The 26556-nt window shown below is 35.0% G+C and overlaps 1 protein-coding gene across 2 annotated transcripts in view; it reads left to right on the forward strand.

Moving 5' to 3' along the window:
- The first annotated feature begins 12431 nt into the window (after positions 1-12431).
- LOC149544937 (protein serine/threonine kinase) overlaps positions 12432-26556 on the forward strand; it is a 66657-nt gene continuing 52532 nt past the window's right edge. For both annotated transcript variants that reach the window (XM_089795480.1, XM_089795481.1), the window contains exons 1-2: positions 12432-12710; positions 12889-13053. In XM_089795480.1, the coding sequence (XP_089651606.1) occupies positions 12970-13053 (84 nt within the window). In that variant the 5' untranslated portion in view covers positions 12432-12710; positions 12889-12969. The remainder of the gene's footprint in view (positions 12711-12888; positions 13054-26556) is intronic.

Raw genomic sequence — 26556 nt, forward strand, 5'->3', positions numbered from 1 at the left:
GCACAACACTATATTTACCATTTAGCCTATGGTTTGTAGAAAATATGTCTATTAATTGAAATTATTATTTTTAATTCTCTGATTTCTGATTGGTTGTCTTGATTTTTCTTGGGTGTCTTTCTATTTTTTAGAAAGGAAAAATTAGAGAATTATATCATTCTTCTTGAAACATATTTTCTTCCACGCGTTGTGTGCATGTTGTCTTGTGCATGTGCGTGTATACCACATTATTGCCCACAAACAAGTGTTTGAGAATGAGCTCAACTACTATTATTTTATGCCAGGATAAATAGAGACCTCCTTGCTCTCTTCCTCATTTGTTTGCTTCCAACTTTGTACTTGGTTATTACAGTCTACAAATCAATGATGGGGCATCACCTGTTGCTATATGTCTCTTCCTAATTTACATAATCTTGGGTAAGTATTATGTATCTGGTTCAATGTAGGTAGATTGTATCACCATTTCTTTTGTAATTTATTTCTACAAGTTTTTACTGAGTTTTTCTTTATAGTAGAGTTCACAACATCTCATGTCATCATTAGGAGATAGAACCATGAAATGAAACCTTACCTTTTTTGATAGTTTAAAAATTTTAGCTAGGAACTACAAAGCTATATGCCACAACCTTTGCAAATATCCTCCCTACTTGTGTCCAAATGAGGTCCTCTTTAAGGACATTCAAATAGAATTAGTTGAAATGGCTTAAGAAATCTTCAATAAAATGCATTTAGAAGGAGTAAAACTAGATTTAAAAACCTTGGGAAACATCCTCTTTGCTTGTAAATGTTGAAACTTGAAATAGATTAGGGTTATTCACACAAAAGTTAATGGATAAATTAGATTTTTTAAAATATTATTATGGGATATGCACCCATGATGATGGCCTTTCCTATAGAATTGTATTTTTGTGTTTGTGTTTGGAGGACATTAGTGAGTTCATCCAATTCATACTAATCTTCTATTCAAACATGATTTTGTTGCACTTTTTTTTAGCTTTTTTAACTAAGACATTCAACAAAAAAATTTTACAAAATTGTTAAACTTTTCCATGTTTTAATTGAATGAATAAATTTCATAAATTATATTAAAAGGTATACCCCTAGTGTTTTTGAATGAAGCATGTTTTCTTGTGGGATGTATGTCAAGTTGGTAGTCTCTCTTGGGACTAGGAACAAATATGATTCTCTACTCACCAAACTACAATTGTCCTTGGATTTTGTTTGTGTTAAATTTTTTTAAAGCATTTGGTCAAAGATAAGCTAAAAACAAAATAAATTTGTTCAAATATTTTCCCATCACAAAATTCTCCTAAGCCAATGCTTGTGTGTCCCAATAAACAATGTCACTCTCTTTAAGTATACAATGAAATGTTAAAATGCTCAAACAGATTTTTTAATCTGAAACTATGCTCAACTCTATGCAAAGTAAACTAACAATTTTGTAAAACTAAGAGAAAATATCAAATATCAATAATCATTTGATTATTTTCTAAAACTAAGATTTTTTAATATGAAACTATGCTCAACTCTATTGTAAGTAATTGGTTATAGATTTTGTTGGTGTCTACCCAACTACTAGTCTATCCAAAAAAAAGACTTTTTTAACACAGATTTTGGCCTCTTAGAAGGTCAAGGAAACCTTAGAAATTTTCAAAAGATTTGGCATGTATGTTAATCCTAATTTAAGCATCTAGTATTAAAAAAATGTAAGGAGCTCAGTGGTTGGAAAGATATAGGTCACAAATCTACCTAATCATTTGAATGGAAAGTTGTTAGCAAAGTAATCTTTAAACAAAAGTCAGTAATCTACTTAATCATTTGAATGACAGGTTGTTAGCAAAGTAACGTTTGGACAAGATTCACAAATCTACTTAATCGTTTGAATGGAAGGTTGTTAGCATAGTAGTGTTTCAACAAAATTAATGGTTTGTCATGTCCCCAAATTTTAATGTATTTTTTAAATTTAATTAATTAATTAACTAGTCCCATAATTTAAATAATATAACGACCTTTAATTAGTTACTTTAATTAATTAATATGTGGCCCAAGTTAATATTTGTATTTGTGGTTCTAATTGGCTTAATATATTTCAGGCCTATTTTTATTTTGGTTTCCATTGGTAAGTGTTATCGTCGGCTATCTTTGTACACCCTTAGAAAGGTTTTCCCCAACGGTTATTTAAGCACGACTTGTAGGTAGTTGTAGATATGCATTCTAATAATTTATTGTACTGCGAATTCTCATTGGGATTCTCTATTGTTCACCATTTTGGTAGTGAAACATCTTCCCTACTTGGCTTATTTGGTTTTGGTGGGATTCAACCCTCTCCCTATTTCATTGCATGTAATACTTCACTTGGATCTAGTAAGTTGGAGCACTATCTTTTGGCAATTATTAATTGAAAGTTGTTTGTGTTCGAATCTCTATTCTTGTTTAGCATTGTCAGATGAATTCAAAATTAATAGTTTAAAGTGCAGATCTAAAATCATTCTTTTTCATACCTCCTTCATTTCTCACAACACTCTGTGTAATTACTATATGACCTCCCTTACTACCACCATCCAGTCCTCTTCAGTGTACCGTATGACCACCTCATTTTGGTGTCTACACCTATCATATGGCTTCCCACATCTCCTTCCATCCACTGTACAACCACCTTGGTCATTTACTGTACGACCTCTTGGGTCACTATATGGCTGTAGCTACACCCCATACCACTCTCTACCATCATCGTACAACACCACTTGTTGCCCCACACTACACCATATGACCTCCCTTTTTCCTGTACTATGATAGGCCATTCAAAGCATTGACCTAAGGCACTAACCTAAAGCATTGAACAAAGCACTCACTTAAAGCATTGGCCACCCGAAGCACTAACCCAAAGCATTGACCTGAAGCACTGGCCCAAAGTACTGACATGAAGCACTAACTTAAAGCACTGACCTGAAGCACTGACCAAAGCACTGACCTAAAGCACTGACCTGAAGCACTAACCTAAAGTAATGGCCACTCGAAGTACTAAGGGATAACTACTTGAAGCATTGGCCACCTAAAACACCGAGGGATACTACTTGGAGCATACAACCAAACTACCTGAAGCACACGATAAGACTACCTAAAGAAAACTACATGACTTCATAAGGAAACTTTAGAATAGAACATTACAGTGGTATTAGAGCATAAACCTTTCAGGAACATCACTGAAATTGTTTGGGAGCATCTCTAAAACTTTCAGGAACATTACTAAATTGTTCGAAACATTACAGTGGTATCAAAGTTGGTGATCTTGTTAGCTTGTAGGGATGATTGAGAGATTTTGGTACTTGGATCACACTATGGCCCCAAACAATGATGGAGAGTGGTGGTTGAAGGCACTACAAAGAATTGACAAAGAGCTCAGTGAGGGTGTTGATGTTTTATTAGATATATTAGAAATTTGTTAGGTGAACCAATTACGTTCAAGATTTATATAGAGAATCCTCTCGCCAATTAAGGAGGCCTTAAGTCAACCCAGGCTTTTGAGACACCATGACAAGGATAAAAGAATAGCAGTTTCAATATGTCTCAGTGAGGTCTTGAGAATTTTGGCTCCTAAAGCATCATATGATGATAACAACATGATAGAGATATTGCAATTGATAGTTGACAACTTTTAGAGTCTTAATGATTTCAGGAGTGACCCTTTTGTTAGGAGATCTAAAATATTGGAGAATTGTGCAAATGTCAAAGTAACCTCCTCTTAGATCTCAAATTGCAAAATTTGGTCCATGATATGTTTCATCACTTCTTGTTCAACATTAAGGAAGATCATGATACTAAAATTTCAGTTGCTATGGAGAGTCTTATGATTTCATGCATTAAATAGATGGATGAAATATCCCAACCCATCACATCTATGTTATGGGTTGTTCATAATCTAGAATGTATTCCCTCTATAGTAGCATATAGATTGGTTAGTAATGTTTTCAAGTATTGTGAAGGAAAACTAATATCTCATTTGCACTAGTGGGAGAAAATAACTGACAACGATAAGGGTGATGCTTTACGTAAGGAGAATGAAGGCATGATTACAGGGCCACTCTAGGAGGATTTGCTAAATCTTTCTACTACACCAACATGGGGAGAACACCAAAAGAATAAAAAGGTTTGCTTGCATAGATCTCGTGAAGACATGGATGGATGAATTTGTGCCCGAGGTTGTGCCCGTCACCAAGGCACTATCTGTTGAAGAAGTTCCATGAATTTTTGAAGTTGTGTCCATCATAGAAGTTGTATCTATTTCTAAGGCTCTATGGCTGTTACTAAAGCTATGTCCATCATCGCGGTCTTGTTTGTCACTGAGGTTGTATGTCTATCACCGTCATTGTGTCTATCACCATCGTGTCCATCATCATCATGTTCGTCACTAACGTTGAGTTTGTGTCTATCGTCAAGTTCATGTCTGTCACCATCATCTTATCTATCACCATCATGTCAATTACCAACATCGAGTTTGTGTACATTGTCAAGTTCATGTCTATCACCATCATGTCTATCACTATCATGTCTATCATTAATGTCGAGTTCGTGTCTACCATCGAGTTTGTGTTTGTCACCATCGTGTTCATCACTATTGTGTCTGTCACCGACATCGAGTTTGTGTCTAACACTATCCTTGTGTCTGTCACTATCACGTCCGTCACTGATGCTAAATTTGTGCCCGTCATCAAGTTCGTGTCTATCACTATCGTGTTCATCACCATTGTGTCTATCACCATCATTTCTATCACTATCATGTCCATCACCAACATCAAGTTTGTGTCCATCATTGACATATCTATCACCAACGTTGAGTTTGCGTCCGTCACCATCGTGTCTGTCACCGACACCGAGTTCGTGTCTGTCATCATGTTTGTGTTCATCACCATCATGTCTGTCACCGTTGTGTTTATCATCATTGTGTTTGTCACCATTGTGTCCATCACCATCATGTTCATCATTGATGCCGAGTTTTTGTTTGACACTGTTGTGTCTGTCACTGAAGTCAAGTTTGTCACTATTGTTGTGTCTATCACCATTGTGTTCGTCATTGAAACTATGTCTGCGTCTATCATCAAGTTTATGTCCGTCACTATCATGTCCATCATCGAGTTCGTATTTGTCATCGACACCAAGTTTGTGTCCATCATTGAGTTTGTATCTATCACTGCCATGTTTGTCACCGACGTTGAGTCTGTGTCCATCATCATGTTCACCATTGTCGTTGTGTCTGTCAACAATATCAAGTCTGTATCCATCATCAAGTGTGTATCCATTGCCATAGTTGTGTTCATCGACGATGTCATGGTTGTCTCCGTCATCATGGTGTGTTCGTCATTGTGGTTGCATCGATTACAATAGCTACGTTTGTTGTCATTGAGACATTGCTCATTATCGAGGTTCTGCGTGCCATTGAGGTTTTATTTATAGCTAAAATTTTGTTTGTCATCAAGGTACTCTTTGTTGAGGTTTTTTTTGCCAAGGTTCCCTTTATTGAGGTACTCTTTGCTGAGGCTCCCATCATCGCAACACCCTTTACTAAAGCTCATGTCACCAAGGTTCTCATAGTCCACCCCCCCTTGTTGTCATTCTCACCACCGAAGCTCTCTTCATCAAGGCTTAATCCATCAAGAATATAATAGTGATTGTTGTGGTTGTGTCAGTGGGCAAGTTTGTGCTAGCATCAACATCTGTGTGCATGAAGGTTTGATGACAATTCACTCATTTTGCCTACATGTTTGGTTTGGGATCTTGGTGATTTAGGATACGATAATATTTATATTAGAGTGTCACAACGAAAGTTTGATAGCAACGTGGTGCTGCAGAGCACTAATGTCATTTCACTTGTCTTGCTTGCGCATTTGATTTGGGACTCTAGAGTTGTTGGTGTTTCGTCAAATGATGAATTGCTTGAGGGCAAGCCATCTTTGGGAAATGAGGATTTGTCACATCCCCAAATTTTAATGTAATTTTTAAATTTAATTAATTGGTCCCAAAATTTAAATAATACAAGGACCTTTAATTAGTTACTTTAATTAATTTGTGGTCCAAGTTAATATTTGTATTTGTGGTTCTGATTGCTTTAGTATATTTCAAACCTTTTTTTATTTTAGTTTCTGTTGGTAAGTGTTGTTGTCGGCTATCTTTGTATACCCTTGGAAAGGTTTTCCCCGATAGGTATTTAAGCACGACCTGTAGGTAGCTATAGATATGCATTCTAATTATTTATTTTGTACTGTGAATTCTTGTTGGGATTCTTTGTTATTCGCCATTTTAGAAGTGAAAGATCTTCCCTACTTGGTTTATTCAGTTTCGGTGGGATTCAACCTTCACCCTATTCTATTGCATGTAATACTTCGCTTAGATCTAGCAAGTCAGAGCACCATCTTTTGACAATTATTAATTGAAGGTTGTTTGTGTTCGAATCTCTATTCTTGTTTGGCATTGTCTGATGAATGCAAAATTAATAGTTTAAAGTGCAAATCTGAAATCATTCTTTTTTGTACCTCCTTCATTTCTCACAAAACTTTGTGCAATTACTATATGACCTCCCTTGCTACCACCGTACAGTCCTCTTCAGTCTACTGCATGGCCTTCTCATTTTGGTGTCTACACCTACTGTATAGCTTCCCACATCTCCTTCCATCCACTGTACGACCACCTTGGTCATTTATTGTACAGCCTCCTAGGTCACCATACGACCATAGCTACACCCTGTACCACCCTCTGCCATCACCGTACGACATTATATGTTGCCCCACACTACATCATACAACTTATACCATATGACCTCCCCTTTGTTTGTACTATGAAACCTAGTTGCAGTGATCAAGATTTTGCACTGGCCACTCGAAGCACTGACTCGAGGCACTAACCTAAAGCATTGACCCGAAGCACTAAATTGAAGCATTGACTCGAAGCACTAACTTGGAGCACTAGCCACCCAAAGCACTGACTTAAAGCATTGGCCCAAAGCACTTACCAGAAGCACTGACCTAAAGCATTGGTCACCCGAAGCACTAAGGGAGAACTACCTGAAGCACTGGCCACCTAAAACACTGAGGGATACTACTTGGAGCACACAACTAGACTACCTGAAGCACACGACAAGACTACCTAGATAAAACTCAAGACTTCATGAGGAAACTTTAGAATAGAACATTACAATGGTATTAGAGCAAAAACCTTTTGGGAGCATCTCTGAAACTTTCGGGAACATTACTGAAACCATTCGGGAGCATCTCCAAAACTTTTGGGAACATTACCGAAACCATTCAAAACGTTACATGGTTGTATAATGTGTTAGAGATTTTGGAGGATATTTATAAAGTGGGTTTTATGGCCATTGTCTCGTATGACGTCTCCTTGTTACTAAAGGAAGCATAAATTAACCAATTGATGACATTGATAATAATTATGTTGTTTATCATACTATTTATTTTGCATAGCACTTTGAGACATGGTTTCAGATGTTTCTTTGTTGAGAACATTTATTTCTCTTAATATAATAAACTACTTGATTACATTGATAATAGTTATGTTGTTTATCATAAGATTTATTTTACAAAGCACTTTCAGACATGGTTTCAGATGTTTTTCCATATAAAAAGTTGAGAACATTTCTTTTTCTTAATACATTTAAACAATCATAGATGTAGAAAGAAAAAGATTGAATTTTTTAATGAGTTTCATGAAGTAATTTGTTCATGATCAAATTTTATTAGCCATTTGAGCTTAGCTCCTATCTTAATGGATTTTAATATCATATCTTTTTCTTAAGTTAACAACTTCGTACTTGTAGTTTTAGAACATTCGTTATGTCTAAAGTTCTCCATAGACTCGTTATAAAGCATTTATACTTAAAATATTGACTAAGAGTATAAATATCCTATTTACTTTACAATCCAAGAATAGTTTCAATGCAAGGATCCTGAGAGACTAACATTACTTCTCTATTAGACAGGGTTTCTATTTTTAGAAGGCTTTCTTCTCTTATGTTGCCAAATATCACATTCATTAACATCGTGATCTCTTAATATATTTCCATCATGATTTCTTAATTTTTTTAAAAAAAATTGCAAGTGCATTTATCCTAGTAAAAAATATGAAAGACAAGAAACAATCATTGCCACTACAGGATTGAAGCAGTCCAAGGAAGAAGAATCCCAAAGGAGATGTCTTAGCCCCCAACAAATAACCACATAGCAGAAACACAACATAAGATATAAGATTTGATACCAAACACAATTCTTTATTCATAAAACAATTGATTACATGTAATGTGTCTGGTAGTAAGGCCTTCCCCGTTACAACCAATACAAAGCAAATAAAAGTACTATAAGATCCCTCAAGATCCAATCCAAACCCTAGCTAGTCCAGATCTATGGCACTACAACACTCTGGTAGAAACCTCCAAGCAAGATCTAAATTTGTGCTTGCAAGCCACTAAGTAATCGCCTTGTTTCCCAAGCCACAGCAACTAGCTCTTCTCAAACTTCGCTCCTCTTCTACATCCTCTTCTCCAAATTAGACGATTTTGACTTAAGACTCGACAAGACCCCTTACGCCCAACTAATCCACACATTGGCCTGGCAAGTTACAAATTAAATAAACCCTTACATTAAATACATATTGAGCCACAAGTTAGCCTACAACAGATGTTAAATACCAAATGCCTTAGAAGGCTCACAATACTCATTAAATACACCTAGAATAAATAACCATGACCCAAATAGGTCCACACAAACTCCCATGATCGATCCACACCATAATCTCAATCATTATGCAATCAATGCACCAAGTTAGCCAAGAAAATCAACGAGAACTCCATCCTGCAAGCCACATTATTGAGTGTCAGCAAAAACCACAAGCATCGTCGAGCTCCCACAAGCATTTTGAGCAACACAGTACATGTTGAGCAACTGTATATGTCGAGCTCCTTCAGCGACCAAGCCCCTTCAGCCAACACTACACCTAGTAATGCTTGAGCGCCGCTCCTTTGGTAACTGAGTCCTCAACTCCAAATCAAAATCCTCCGACATGCAAGATTGTTAACTACCTTGAGATGCTCTCGCATCAAGGATGAATTATCAAATCACTTTGATTTCATAAGTTATCTTTTGAAGAAAGGTGTCTAATTCTTACCATTATTCTTTGTGTTCTAAACAATGAAGAAACCTTTTTTCTTAATATTATTTTGAGCAGGTAGAGGTGACGCTTACTAGTCTATATAATATAGAAATGTAGTGAGGCCATATATCATATCTCTTTTAGCAAAGAGGAAGCATATAATGAAAATCTTATGAATTGGAAACAATACACAAGCAAAAATTACAAATTCCTTTCAACCTAAGACCTTATAAAGTTTAACAAACACAATGAAAACTAAAACCAAGTGCAATTTCCTCGCCATATTCTTAGCTCAAGTGCTTAAACAATTAAATATTTGTAGTAGACCAAAATAAATAGCTCAAACAATAAAATATAATAGTGGACCAAAAGAAACACCTTTGAGATGTGAATAGCTTTTGGGAGTATCCTAGAGATTGACTCAACTTTGTCTGGTGACTTCCTTTTATATTTGTTGTGCATACAAAGCTTGAAATGCACTCTTTCGCGTTAAGGTTTCAACACACTTACAAGAAGAAACCATTCTCTCAACTGTTTACCATCTCCTCTTCCCTCTAGAGCAACTAGCTTGAATATGAGCACCTCTTTTTTATAGCTAGCAAAGAGGATAAGGAATTCTTGAGTTGCATTATTTTTTTATTGTTTTGTGTGGTTGATGTTCTTGCTCAATGTTATTTCCTATTTTTGATGCTAACCTTGGCCTTGAAACTAGCCAATATTCATGACCAATATAATCTCATAGCAATGTAAAAGCATTCAATGAGAACAAAAATTTTGAGTTTATTAAATACACATTGAATTATTATTTTTATTGCTCCTCTTTCAATCACCTCTTATTGTCTTATTCCTTTAGTTTTATTTTGGACAAATTCTTTTTGTCAATTTACTTTTTGTCAACTTTCCTATACATTATGCTAATCTATAAATAATATCCTATATTCATGTGAAACTTGTTAGAATAATGCACTCTTCTTTTGTATGTGAATTAATTTGGAAAGCTATAACTTTAATCTACGATTCAAACAAGAACCACAATGGCTAAGACTAAGATAGAAGAAATTGATCTTAAAATATGTAGATATTATGAGCTTTTATTATAATATTCTTGCGGATCCATATACCCTTTACTAGAATGAAATTAACAATCACGAGTACACTCTTAGTATAATCACCTTGTGTCATCTTAGAATTGTCTAACAACTAGCTTGTCTTTATTATCATCGATATTGCTAGATCTTGTTATGTTCTTCTCTTGCTCCACTTTGTCTCCTTGTAGATGTTGTCCCTCAACTTAACTTCTTTGTGCTATTTTGTGTTCTTTCCTCTAGTCATAACTCTTCATTTGTTAAAATGGAAAATTGGTAGAGATTGGAGATTCTAGAACTACTTTGATAGGGTATAAACATAAAGGCACGTGGGTAGTCCTAACAAGTATTTTAATTCGTAAGATGGTCTCCTTATAATAAAGATATATTTTATTATTATTTATTCAATTCTTGCCATTAAATCACATGGAAAATTTTAATACTCTAATATAAATTTATTCAGTTCTTGTTATTAAATTACATGGAAACATTTAATACTCTAATTGAGATCAGTTTTATCCACAAAAATAAATAGTTTATTTCGTCTAAGGAAGATTTGGAATCTAATTGTTAGTGCAAATAATTTAAAAGTAGATGGACAACCATAGACCCAAAAACATGGCATCTGTTAGAAGCTAGAGAAATATTGCCATTTTTCATAATGGTAAAGCAACTAAAGGAAGGGCATCTCTTAGAAGGTAGAGAAACTTTCCCATTTTCATAATGGTAAAGTAGATAGAGAAAGGTCTCAGAAGCTAGTGAAAATGACAGAGAAGCTAGTCAAAGAAAATGGTTGTAGTGAAAATGATAGAGAAGCTAGTGATTGTTTCCAATGATTTCTAACTTATTGATATTTGTGGTCCTCTTCTACTTTCTAATCGTTGAGTTTGGTTCATCCATAGAGCAGACAAAGTCCTCATCTTTTCAACTATCCATGTCATGGACCATCTCCCTTAGCACTTTGACATTCCACTTAAGTAAGATTCCCTTTACAGGTTGATTACTTGGTGTGGGTTAATTACTTAATTTGAGGCTATCTAACATAGTTAATATCATAATATTGAGGTTAACTAAGGCAAAATAATGTTAACTTTATAAGGCAAAATAACTTGTAGGAAATTGTTTGGTGGTTTACTTGAACCTTTTAATACATTGTTCTATAGCTAGTAGAGTTTGTGTTTTAGGTGACACTAGCCTTGATGTGAGGTTTTTACATCTTCATTGCATGTAGACATTTTTCTTACATTGTGTCATCAACTTACATAATGGATAATTAGGATCTCGAGCACAAGACCAAGAGTCACAACTTAGAATTCCACAAAGATGTCACTCTTGAAATCTAAACCAAGGTCTCCACAATGAGAACTCATTGCTTCAATCAACTAAGCCAAAACCCCTGACATTATGCACGCTATTTAAGTTTCATAATTTTAAAAGATTTTTACTAAATTTTAGAAATTCAATTTTATTATTCTTCCATATTTTATTTTTGAAGATTTTTTTTTTTTTTTGATTCACAATTCTACATGATTTTGATACAAACTTTTTAAAATTAATTTATTCATATAACTATTTTTATTTACATTTTTAAATATATCAAAATTATGTTATTTATTTTTATTATTATAATATTAAGTTTTTTAATAATAAATTTAAATAATATATTTATTATTTTTAGAATCTATATTTTAATTATTTTACAATTGTTTTTATTTATTTATATATTTATTACTTATCACATGCACTACTACATATTAAGCTATAAGATTACTCTTATTTATATTAGTTTAATTAAAAATATGCTTTTGTTTATTTAGAATAAATGTACAAGTAGAATTATATAGAAGAGCATTATTAATATATTAATTTTAATATTTTAATCTTATTTAATTAAATATAATTTTTATCTTAATGAAAAATAATAATTTAAATATTAATATAGAAAAATAAGTATTTTAAATAATTAACAAACATATAATGAAAAAACAAAATCTAACTTCTCAACATTATTTCAATATTTAAAAAACATTTTAGAATTTAAAAACACAAATTAAAAATATAACTCATAAATAAAATGAAATAACAATAATAAAATTAAAATAAATTAATAATAATAATAATAATAATATCAACTACAGTTCTTCCACGACCTAATCGAAGCACTAAATAAAAATAATTTCTTGCTGCGTAAGCCGCGTGTTGCAGGTTAAGATCCGAGGGCATTTTTTGTTTTTGCTTTCAGTCACGAAACTACATATGTTTCGTCTATGGTTCATCATTCACACTTGCGTCGATCTGCACTCAGTAGAGGTTGCTCGGCACTCTAAATAACTCACATAATTTCAATAATTTCGAGGTTCTGTTGAAGAGGAATTCTTGCTGCGAGGAAGCAGATGAGTTTAAACGAATAAAACAGGCTACAGGGCGGAGCAGATTCTGGTTTTAGGAATTCAGAGCTAAACACAGGATCACTGCGTACGGTTTATGTGGCCCAATTTTATTATTTTGTGATATTGTTTTGCTTACAGGGTGATAATACAGTAATATTTTTACCTTTCGTATTTGAGATTTCCAAGCAATGTGCAGATAAGGAAAATACATTTTGCTTTTAGTAATTTTGAGAAGGACTGAATGCACTGTTATTGGTTAGCAGGGCTTTTTGGGTTTTATCTCCTCGAACGGTTTCCAGAGGAAGCGGTCTCGAGCTTTTGAGAAGTTTATTTGCTTTTCAACCATGAAGCTAGATGTTAATGTGTTGAGATACTTATCCAAGGATGAATTTCGTGTACTCACAGCAGTGGAAATGGGCATGAGAAATGTAAGTTTGTGTATTTGCGGTGTAAAACTGATGCATTCATTGAGTTTCTATTTTATTTTTGGTATAGGCGATCGATAGAAAGGAGACCTCTAATGCTACAAATAGGTCAAGAAAGCTTTCATCTGACTGGAACAATGAAAGGTTGCCATCAACTTTTACCTAAAAATGAAAGTTCAGAGGAGTAAATAAGAAATTAATAGCAATTGTATTTCATACATTCTCCTCCTATACTCGGTTTACATATCTAAAAATGATAAAACAGCTGATCTTGTGACTTCTTTTTTGGCATGTCTCTTGCCATCACTTGATTTTTTTTCCTTATGTGGGTTTTATACTATTTAACCTAGATAGAAAAAAGAGCTTTATGCAAGAAGCTCATAGATTGCGTGATAGCATCGGAAAGTTTTTATTTCTTCTCGTGGCTCGCCAAAAGACAGGCTCCTAGCTGGCTTGGTCTGCATCTAAGTACAATGCAGTAATAGAAGCCACCCTTCATACGTACATCCATTGACGCTTGCCCTTTTATTATTATGTTTTGGGACTCCACATTGCACTCAAAGGAAAGTTCTATTCAGACCTGCAAGAGGCATTTCCTTCCTTTTTACTAGAAGTAGCTGCTTCCGTGGAATTCCCTTTCGGTCCCCTTTTTCGGTTGCCTCCTTCATCTTTAACAGGTGCAAATGTTTGGCAAGTCCTATCAAATATATTCTTTTTGCGGCTTATCTCACATGTGTCAATTTGGAACGTTGCACATGTGGCATCTGGTCTTCTGCTTTGCTGTCTCTCAAGCCACGACATTTTTTCATCAATCCTAACTTAGATCTTGAATGTCCAACTCCTAACGATTGCTAGGATGTTATCATAATTCAGTAGTGCATTGCACAGTCCAAGTTTTTGAAGAGCAGCCTAGAAGTTAGATCTGAAATTTGGAATGCCGGAAGCTAAATGAAGATAAAACACAACCGCAACCACATAGACAGTTTAAAATACAAATAATTAGAAATCTCTAAATTATATTACAGCAATACTTACCACTCACATGGGTGTGTTCCATAGAGCTTAGATCTGAAAATATTGATGGCTTACCACGTAAGTGTCTCTGAGCTTCTATTATCTTTACGAAGGCATGTTTCCAATATGCCAAGTCATGCTCCTCTCATCAATTAATATTTTATACACGATAAGTTTTTTCAATTAAATTCATCAGCAAGACCAGTATAGGCCTTGTGCACTTCATTTAAGGTGTTACAGTTACACAGATTATCAGTATAGCCCTGGAAAACTCTTTTAGTTGTCTGTGACCAATCTAGAACTCCTAGTTGTAGATATGTCTTCCCGTTCTCTAATATTTATCCTGTTGTGTGCCATGTGCCTTGCGATGAGAACAGCAATACAAGCCTTCTACAGAAAAGTCAAGGAAAAACAGACAGAGAGAAAACTCTAAACCAGAAAATGAATATAGACTGGGAGATTGACTTTGATGTTTATATTGAGCACACCTGCAATTCTTCCACACCTCACCAACTTAAAAAACCAGGGCATTCTTCTAGGTCTAAAAGCAGTATTGAGTTGAATTAGGAGATAATAATAAACTAAGTAGGAATTTTCTATCTGAGAAAGAGTTAGAGAAGAAAGGTCTAGGGAAAATATATCATTTCATCATAGAAATGGAAACACTCCAGGTTTAGAATATCAGAACTACAAAGAAATATGTAGGCCAAGGGTGTCCAGCTAAGCAAGGATCCACCAGAATAATAACAGTCAAGACATGATTGAAAAATGGAGGAAATATTTGTCAATTCCACCTCAAATCCTTGCCTTACATAGTTGTTTCTACTCAGATTAAGAATTTGATAGGAATTATTCTTGTAAAAACCAAGACCCATATTGCCAGTTCTCAAAAAACTCCAAATTTGAGAAATTGAAGATAAAGTGTCACAGCAATAGTCATTTTTGAAGTTTTGAAATAGGAAATGCAGAACATGGGGAAAACTTAAGCATAGTTGAACATTTGACCTTGGAATGAAATGCCATGCACCATTGGACACCTGCAATTTTCACCTGCCAAACAGGTAGACTGAGAAAGTTTAAGTGGAAGAGCGATAAACCATAAAATGCCCCACTCTCATGCATGGGAGGATACAGATGACAATGGTTTGAGTGAACATGTAAAGAGATGGCCAGGCTGCTAAATTATGGGACCACGTTTTTCAAATGAGGTTTCATTATTTATCTAAATCATGTTAGCTTTGCTTGTCATATTTGATTGAGTTAATGTGAGAGCCTTGTGGGTGGAGATGAATTTTGACTACAGGCTCAAGGTCTTTTAGTAATACATGTCAGCTCCTGGGTTGGCAAGATTATTGGTCATGCTGTTGCCTTTGGACCTGGCAAAGGCTTTACATTCAATAGACTCATCCTCAACTAATGCTCTGCAGTCCTGGCATATTTTTCTATTATTGACACAATTCTTTTGCAACTGCATCTTTCATCATCAACAAGTCACCTTCAGTTTCCTTTGCTGCTGCATTTAGACACTTGCCCAAGTGCTTTAAAATAAACCAGAAATGCCTCTCCGTATTGGTTTCTGAATATCCTTCCAGCTCTTGCTTGGCATAGTTTTATTTTAGATATGCTGGTAAGATTCAGTTCAAAAGTGCACATCTTTGGTTCTGTTTTTTGATGAGTGTTTAATGGCCACACCAACATAGAATAAAGTGCCAAAGGACATTCTATCCTCTCCTGAGCAAAGATCTCTTGTATGCTAAGATTGCAAAAACATCAAAGAGGGGACTCCAGGATTCCTACTTGCAAACTTGCGATTCTATGTTGGAAATGAGCTCGTTTGGCTTGATGTATGTTGGTAATTGAAGGGGACTTATGCTATTCCCTCTAGATTTATCAACATTTCCTTACGAATTGTGTGGCAATACAAGTGCTTCATCCTAATTCTAGCAAAGCTTTGAAATGAAATGCAAAGAGGTAAGGGTTTAGAGATCGTATTCTAATTCTAGAATGCAATAGGCAGTGAATGTCTTTATGTACTATACTAGACCTAGCTTCTTCATCAACTTCCACCAAGCTAGTGCAATCTTCTAAGGTAGACAATAGATGATGAAATCATTACAACATTGACACCATCAATAGGATGCATATCAATGAGCAAGTAACTATTAAAGTAAAGCTTATATCATAGTTACATCACCGTCAAGGATAGGGGGACACCAGAACGGGGGGAATGGTTTCCGGGACGAGGGCACAAGGGCCTTAATTTGGGGATGACAACGGGGTGGGGTGGGGTGGTATACTATATATAATACACTATAATGCACTATATGCATGGTACTTAAAATGCTAGTTATGAAAAGACGTATCAGACTATTAAGAAGTAAAATAGCAAAATTGCAAATGCCAAATACTAAATAATAGATACTTGAACAATGAACATTGAAGTTTTTTTTTTTTTTGATGGAGGGTTCAGACCTGCGAGGCAACCCAACAAGGCACGAAGCTTGCGAGCTACCAACCAGCAAAGGCCACCACATAGATGATTTACAGACTTGATACGGGCCCACTTGTGCTTGAAACCTCTTCGGCTTAGAGCCAAGAACTGAGGGTTATCCATGCCATCAAAATCACTTGGGCCATGATCCCGGTCTCATCCCTTATGATGACGGAGCCTTGCGCTCAGCAAGACTTGATCCCTGGTTGGCTCTTTGTGAGCCATTCAACTTCACCAATTAGAATACTCAATATTATAAAAAAATTCAATTGTCAATTGACAAGTGTAAGATTTCTATTAGATGATATCAAAAATATCGATTATTAGCTTAAAATTAGAATATTCAATATTATAAAAAACTTCAATTGCCAATTGACAAGTGTAAGATTTCTATTAAATGATATAAAAAATATCTGATCTTAAAGATGATTACAATGACAAGTATGATATCAAAACTGGTACAAAATAAAAATGTCAAAATGACAAAATGTAGTGGAGGCCTCTAATCATCCCTTTGGAAGTCGTCAAACTCCTCATCACTAGAACTACTGGACTCCCCAAGGTCAAGATCCAGCAAAGGAACAATACAGAATAATAGTAAACTTTATCACTGTTCCAGCCAGAAGTTTATCATTAGCAATATGTCATTATTATATGATTTATGATCTCCTTGTTCATGTTAAAATTCTGCCTTCTCTGTTATGCATCTAAACGTTTAGCATATATTATTATTACAAACATATTGCAAATCTGAAACTGAAATAAATACATTACATCTGCAAACTTTATCACTGTTCTTTTTTTTGAAAAACCATTGCCATGACTAAAATTTTCAGAATTTCTATAAATAAAAAATTCATTAAAAAAATTGATGTACCCAAGTACCCCCATCCCTTTTTTTGGAAAGTAGTCGTACTCGTACCTGTAGCCATATTCTAAGTACCCAATTACCACCGTCCCTGTGCAACCTTGGTATTTACCAATAGTTGAATTTTTTTAATAAGTGTGTGGGAATAACTGATTCACCCTCATTTCAGTTATTTGGCTTGTTCAAAATGTATGCTGTCTCAATAGGCTTCCCTACAACTATGCACAAATGTGCTGTATTTGTCACTACTTGGATCACATTTTTTGGCTCAATCTCATCTATAGTTGTTTGAACTTTGAAGGATGTCAAATTGAAAAACAACATCTTTTCAATGCCTTAAGCAATCAACCACCCTAAGAAAGAATGGGTCCGTAGAGAATGTAACTATGATATTGATGAGTGGGCAATGCCTAATGTTTGTACGCCCATCCATAATTATGTTGCATCCTGACCCCCCTCAACATACGCTCATTGTCTCCATCAATGAATTGATTTTGGCATAGTTGTTATCCAAAATGGTGGTCCTCAATTTGTGCTCACTTGGTGGCACATTTCATGTTCCTCCGTTCACCACTATCGATGTCATCTCCTCGTAATAAGGAGATTGAGCAATATGAAACTAGATACCATTGGCAACAAAGAACCTGCCAATGGAATCATCTATCTGATCCCTCAAGTGCACATTAAACAAATCAGCTATGAGGTTACTTTGAGTTTGTTACAAGCTAGGGTTTTCGTTGTACCAAAAGAGCGACCTGGTAATGTCTGATACAACATCTAGACTTCTAGAAGACACAGAGGTGGTTAAGACATGTCATGAACCCCGCGAGGGTTGCTGGCCCATTGCCAACAATCCCCCTCCAGCGTTACTTGCTGCGACTTGTGTAGATTCAAATCTATGACTAAGCCCTGATACCATTTATTACAAGCTAGTATTGTCGTTGCATCGAAAGATTGACCTGTTAATGTCCGATACAACAACTAGACTTATAGAAGACACAAAATGCGATCAAGCCATATCACGAACCCCAGAAGGAACATTGACCTACTGCCACTAGAGTTTGCATCTTGTGTCTCCCCTTGCCCTATTGTGATTCAGCCACTATAAGTGGATGAAGGTCCTGAGGCTGACCTTGATAATGTCCTTGCTCTCAGATGTGATGGAGGAGTATAAATATGTGGTTGCCTCCATTGCTGCCCCTGAATCTGCTGAGTAGTTTGAACATGTTGCCTACCAAATAAGATAGTAGGCATTGCGATTCCCAAGACATCTAGAAGACCCTAAAGCTTGTTGAACTCAATTATGTAATGCAGATTTTTAGCCTCCTTAAATAATTTAAAAATCACATGGTCCAACACTTTTTCCTGCCCAAAAGAGGAAGTGTACATTAACTCTAGTGATGCTCCTAAACCAGTCTAACACAAATGCTGCGTTTCCATTTTCTTGTGCCTCCATTTAATGGCGTTGGGGCTGTTATTCTTCTTGCAAACTATGTGAGAGGGGATTTGGGATCATAAGGATCCCTACCCCTTTCTGCTAAAAGATGTGAGGGGCAATCAGTAACAAGTAGTGCATTAGCTATGCAGCTAGTTTGTCCTTCCGGATTTGACTCATGCTCACCCTTCTCATTTGACTCATCCTCATGTCTAGTTCCATATTATGATTGGCTTGCATTATGAGACCGAGTCTCCATCGCATCCTCATTCATTTCATGACTGTGGGAGCCCATTTTGACACAGCATTTCACAAAATGAAAAACAAAACAATAAACACATAGTTTCAGCCTAGGGCACTTTAAAATTAAAAAAATAAAACTTTATATTTTAATTTTTTTGACAATTTTTTTAAATTGTAAAACAAAATTTAAATTAATTTAAAAAATGAAACAACGAGAAATGAAAAAACTTTGAAAATCAGAAAATAAAATATAATCTTAACTTCTTCTTGCTCCTTGTCACTCTCACTCACAATCACTTGTTTCACTCCTCCAATCACTCTTTTCTCAGCTCTTCACTCTTCTGCCTGCTGTATCAAATTATTAGGAATGAAAATGTGAATTCAATGAAGCTTGGAAGGCCTTTTGAAGGCATCGAAGACCATAGATGGGTCCCACATACCTATAGGGCTCGAATAGAACCAAAGTAATAATAAAAAAGATGTTTTTTTAACATGTGCTTGAAGTCGCTGTCACAGGGGATGCCTAGGTGTTCTCGAGACTCTCAAGGGATGCACATGTGCCCCCCTCGGTGTCTTGGGAAAGCCAGGATGTACTTGTGTTGCTGACCGCTAGCAGCCGAATTGGTGGCGCCACTGGGGACTTGGTAATGTCATCCTCACGTCCCAGGATGTCTCCCTTCCAAGAATGCTTATGGTTTTTTTGGGGGGGATTAAGTTCTAATTGACCACGCAAAGCAAATTTGCAATCAGCAAAGTACAAGTAGTATGGATTAAGTGACTTTCACAAATGGTCCTCCAAGATTTATTTCATTCAACTGAAACACTTAAAGCAAATTCTAAACAATGTTTGAAAAATCAAAGAACCACACAACACTCCAAAATCTTCATGAAATCACCCAACATCAATGATTTATTTCAATTTTGGTAGTATCAAATTGACAATTCTCCAAAGACTCCCTCTACAAATGTGAGGGACAGGGTTTATATAGGAGTCTTTCATACAATAGATGGTCTTTCATACAATAGATGGTCTGGATTGATTTGAAACCAGCTATTTAGGGTTGCCACAAACGCTAAATGACAACCAATGACAATAAGATACCAATATGTGGGTGAATGAGATTACGTATGCCACCTCAGCATGACTGTCTTGCAAACTTCATTTCAACTACTTGTTCATCCTTAAGAATTTTTTCTTCTCCTTGGATTTCTTTTTCTTAGATGTCTGACATTGTAGTAGCTGAATCCTTTGTATTTCCACTTTCATTTTTTGGGATTCCTTGTCATCTCATGGCAATCTTCTACAACCTTGACTCGGACCCCTTTAGCTTTCATCCTGTTCACTTTCTTGTGATGCTGGGTTCCTTCATATTGATTTTGGATTTCCAAAAGAAATTCAAGCTTATGTTAAACCCCTTGATTTATAGAATTTATTAATTTTCTTTGCATGAGTTGATTTCGGAATGATTCTTACATGTGAGCTCGATCATGATGTTGGGAAATCTGTAACCTTTGCATTTCCTCAAGCTTGTCTTGATTGTTCCATCCTTATTCATCACTGCCTTGAAGTCCTTTTCCCATTCTCCTCCCTGTTTGATCATTACCCATGCAATCGCACCTGCAAAAGAGAAGATGGCTGACATTACTGATTTAAGGAAACACTTTAAAATGTTAATTCCAAAACTTATTAAATTCTGAGTTTATTATAATTTCAAACCGTTTAGACCCAAAAAATCAGAAAATTGAACTTGTAAAACAAAAAATCTGAAAATGCATCAATCTGAAGATAGAATGTGATTGCTCATTTGTTTTAAAGTCTGATTATGGAACCTGGAACCAATCTGATTGCACCAATGAATTCTCAGGACGATAACAGTCACAGGCAGCCTGGGCGATCTCCTTTTCTTTTTGTTCTTTGATTACCCAAAGAAAATCACTAATGTTTTTATGCCCTTGCTCACACTAAGCGATAACAATTTTGAATTTACTCCTGATTTTGGTTTTTTCATGAAGTTCATAACCTTTCTATAACAGATTTTAAATCTCTGATTTACTTTCACAAGTTCACCCTGTTGAAACTAGAGCCCAGAAATTAAAGATGATAAACAACAGTAAATAAATCATAAAAGAGATATGATCAACACCAGAAATATCCTAGGAAAACCCTTCTAGAATGAAGGGAAAAACCCAGCCTCACTACAAAATTCTTATTTTTATTGATCATAAAAGTTAAAGTGTTCAGTGGCTATCGCTTGATGTGATATATATATAACTCAAGGAGAGACTCTTCACATTCCAACTGAAGGTCTCTCCAAATTTCCGAAACATGACTCTTTATTATAATTACAATTACAACTCTACAATTTTCCATGCCTCAACGCATGTCGAGTGACACATGTCATTACATTTAATATTACAAATTAAATATAGGTGTCCTTTTCAGCTGAAGGTAACAATAATGGTAATAACGTCCATATTTTCTAGAGATAAAGATCTCTATTGCAGCTACCATCTTCAACACTCCTTAGCCAGAAAGGGATCTTTAGTTGAACAAGCAACAAGATTGCAACCAAAATGTCAATGATAAAATCTCATCACATAGATCCTATAAGATTCATGAAAACATGTAACAATTACTAATATTCATGGAATCACTCAACATGAAATCCTATAACAATTACTCATATTAATGGAATCACTCAATATGAAAGCCTGTATTAATTACTCATATTAATGGAATCACTCAACATGAACGCTTGTAACAATTACTCATATCCATGGAATCACTCAACATGAAAACCTGTTACAATTACTCATTTTCATGGAATCACTCAATATGAAATCCAGTAACAATTACTCATATTAATGGAATCACTCAACATGAGAAGATTTGTAAGACTCACAGCTAATCCTTTAATCATGGACTCTCTCAACTTGAATTATCATGGAACCTCTCAACATGACATCCAACTCCCATCATGAAATCTCTCAACGTGATGACATCATGGACTCCTCAACATGATATTCGCTATTGCATAGTGAAAGAGTTATCATAGCTGATTCTGACAATCTTATTGCTGATTGCACATGAATAGAAATAGACATAACAAAACAAGACTTAGTCCATTCAAGTCTCAAACTCTACAAATATTACAAGCATTAAAATCATATATGAAAATGATGAGATTCCTTAAGCACTCCCTCTTAATTATGAAGCTTCGCCTCCTTCTGAAGCTGAAACACCCCCCTCATAATCAACTTTTCATGTTGTCTCTTGCAATGAAGAGAGGTTAGTAAATCAGTCAAGAACTATTTTGATTAATGCAATAAGATTGAGATAGTGTCCTCCCTCTGAATTTGAACATCTCTCTCAAAGCAATATCACCATCTCATTGCTTTTCTTGTTGCATCCTGCAACCTCAAAGAAAACATTATTCCTTATGTTATGATAAAAATATCACAGAATACATATCTCTTAAAATCCAAAATTAATTGTCACAATACAAGACATGTTGACTCATCAGGGCTTATAACAACAAACATGAACTCCAGAGGTCCTCCGTGAATAGAGACCAACAGACTATTCCAGTTACTATAATTGTGTTGGCTGATTTTGATCTGCTTCAGCTCTGCATGTGTATTATAATTTTTTTCCAGTCTGCATTAGATCTACTTCCAAATCACAACAAAGATGCTCTGGAATGATGACCGCTGCCATACTTTCTCCAAAGTGCTGATGAGCATAATAAATATGTGACTGTTGAAGTTCAACGAGACCATTCAAATGCAAAAATAAGTCGATCATCATTAAATGTTTCAGACAGGACACAAGATAGGAAACTCTAATACTGCCGCTTATGGCTCAGAGACTATTGAACCCAATTACACTGCACAACAAAGTCATCTTTTTTTTTTGTAGATAAACTGCCACTATATCTTGTTCTTTCCTTGTCAGTAGCAAAAAATCGATGATCATTAAAAGATGACGGTTACTAAAATGATTCAATGCCATGACAGAAAGGGAGAAGGGAGAGACTAATGAAATAGACGATGGAGAGGAATGAACCGACATCGCATATAATTGACACTTAAAATGCAAGTAAATGCCAGTCATGATGCCACATCATCACTAAAAACATAAGCATGATGCCAAAAAGACATAAGCGAATGTAATAAATAATCTACATAAAAAAAGCTACTCTTGATCATAACCGAAAATAAAATACAGTCAGACGGTAGCTACCAAAAAAATGGTTGGAGACAATGATGGTAAAATCAGATAAGCAAATCAAATAGGAGAACGATATAAGCACTAGACCAAAACTGAAACTGAGTTCTCCAAATTGACTCGATTCCCAGAACTTATTCCAGCGTAACGACAAGAGAAATTGGATAGATGAACGCTACATCCCCCGGCTGGAGATTCTCATTGGCAGCAAGGCGGAAGACAAGCATGGGCAACCAAGACTTCATGATAGCTTCTACTGATATTTAATCACTTCAGAAAACAGTTAATACCTCTGAATTGTAGACTCCTGCGGTTATTTCAGTCAAAACTAAACTTGGACGAATAACCTTACCAAGGAAAACAAAGATACACATCACTTAAAAAGAAAAACTGTTTCCAGATGCATCCACACAAAAAGTAACTTTAGCCAAGCACACAGATTAACAATACTTGCACATTAAAACTTGGCAGAGACGGACTAGGAAGAAGCAGATACAACAATATTTGAATAGGCATTAATCGGTAACCCAAGAAGATACAGAGACCAAAAACAATATGCTGAGATTAAAAAAAATATTGAAAAGAGAGACGAGGACACAAATAACCAAAGCCAACAAATAGCACGAACAAGAGAAACTCTTATTTTATCTGTTATCTGACCAACATTGCTTATGATCCCTTGTTCATCATGGCTTAACCTGGCTTTGATACCCTGTTGAAACTAGACCCCAAAAGTTAAAGATGATAAACAACAGTTAATAAATCATAAAAGAGATATAATCAACACCAAAACTATCCTGGGAAAACCCTTCTAGAATGAAGGGAAAAACCCAAACACACAACAAAAATATCATTTTTACTGATCATAAAAATTCAAGTTTTCAATGCGTATCGCTTGATGTGATATATATAACTCAAGGAGAGACTCTTCACATTCCAACCGAAGGTCTCTCCAAATTTCCAAAACGTGACTCTTTATTATAGTTACAATTACAACTCTACAATTTTCAATGCCTCAACGCATGTCAAATGACACATGTCATTACATTTAATATTGCAAATTAAATATAAGCGTCCTTTTCAGCTAAAGGTAACAATAATGGTAATAACGTCCATATTTCCAGAGATAAAGATCTCTATGACAGCTTCCATCTTCAACACACCCCTGTCTTGATGCTAGTTGTTTTGATCTGATGTCTTCCTTTTTGCCTTGTTTTTAATTCATCAGTCCTCAATGGATTTTCTTCAGCTGCCAAACTGAAATTGTTTCTTTGTATTGTATTTATCATTGTGTTGATGGCTATTGATTTTGGTTTTTATTCAGCTTGGTCACTTTGTAATGAATGTGGGACTATAACATTGCCCCTTAGTGGAGATTTAACTAGCACAGAGACTAATCCCTGTACACTACTTTTTTTAACTTCCGTCACTAATGCCCTTGTGGAGAATCAACATGTATAAAGATTTTTGATTTCATCATGCTGTTGATTTCCGAGTTGGAGTTTGGCATGTATAAAATGCGGATGAAGTTGGACGAGAGTAAAACATTGTGAAAAAATTGACTTTAAACTCGCCTTAGAAATTCTTTTTAATTTTTTTTGTAGATAACACAATAAATTATCAAATTAATTGAACTATTATTCCAATGAAGAAAAAATCTTAAATTTAATTTTGGTTGGAACTAAATATTATAACATTTCAATTTTTATAAATGTCAAAGTCGATATCATAATTAAAATTTCTTTTAAAAAAAATGCATTTTAAATTTTTATAGAATAAAAGAAAACTAAACAAAAAGACCTAAAGAGAAGCAAATGCTTAAGTTTCATTGTTATCAAGGCAAAAAACAAAGAAGAAACTTACAAAAATCTAGTGAAGTTTGTTTGCCTAGAGTCGACAAAGTAATTGGAGTTTGACAGGTGTTGTGGGCTACCTTTGATCTGCTGTACCACCCCATTCGACTTCTTGGGCCATGTTACATTGGCTAGGCATCAGTAGTAAAATAGCGTTGCATATATGGGTAAAACTGTTGATTTTCTCAGATTGCTGCAAATGTAATTGTATTGCCTCTTCGGTATATATTTTCCAAATGGCAGCGACCTCTTATTTATAAAGAGCATAGGCTAGGAAGAGGCACGTCCCTTCATGGGACATGTCTATTCAATTAATAGGAATTAATATAATAATAAATTAATTATTAGTTTATATATATATGTATGTAAGATTTTCAAGATATATTATTATATTAACTTCTAATACAATTATATATATATATCTCATATATAACCAATATATGTATGCAACAGAAGTTACCAAACATCAACACTTCCTCTTAGCTAGGGAGGATCAACATATGACCATATATTACCTCAATGTAATATAAGAATATCTTTGATTAGAAGATATTCAACATTTTGCTATCATGAGTATTGGCCTCCAGAATATTAACATATAACATTCACCAAATACTCTAAGTAATGGTCTGCAAAATATCAAAACATAATATTTACCATTTTGAAATCACATGAGCATTGGTCTCCAGAGTAACAAATATATGATATTCACCAAATACTCTTTGAGTAATGGCCTCCAGAATGAGATGTAAGATATTCACCAATTACTGTGAGTAATGGCCTTCAGAACATCAAGTAGTATGATATTCACCACGTACTTTGTGTAATGGCCTCTAGAACATCAATTTGCATAACATTCACTATATACTCAAAAAAATGTTTAAAAGGTATGTGCACAGGCATTCTCATAATGCTTACGCAATAAACATCCAACGTGCAAAAGTATAATCTATTATGATCTACATAGATATTGTAAGATATCCATCATAATATAAAATTAAGTTATTGTAAGATCATCACCTTTCAATAACTTTTGTAGATACAAGTGACATCATTTGGAAGTCGTCAATTTCTCATGATGTACATAGGGGGTAGGCCCATTAAAATCACAGTCACGAGCTATATCCATGAATCACAATCCTCTTGACTGCTACAACTTTATGATCACTGGAGAATCCATCTCAACATGGTTTACTCCCTTTGAATCACTGAAGGTTGAATCACATCCTCTATTTTCTCCCCTCTTTCAAGAAGTATCAGACTCCCTTTGGCTTGAAATCAGTCTTCTTTTCTTGCAAGAATATTCTCAGAGGAAAAATCAAGGCAAAAAGCTCATATAGTACATATAGAAATACAAATAAGAATGTAAAGTTG

The sequence above is a fragment of the Cupressus sempervirens genome, chromosome 8, assembly GCF_028749045.1.
Source record: "Cupressus sempervirens isolate cs-2001-9-10 chromosome 8, ASM2874904v1, whole genome shotgun sequence".
Taxonomy (NCBI): Eukaryota; Viridiplantae; Streptophyta; class Pinopsida; order Cupressales; family Cupressaceae; genus Cupressus; species Cupressus sempervirens.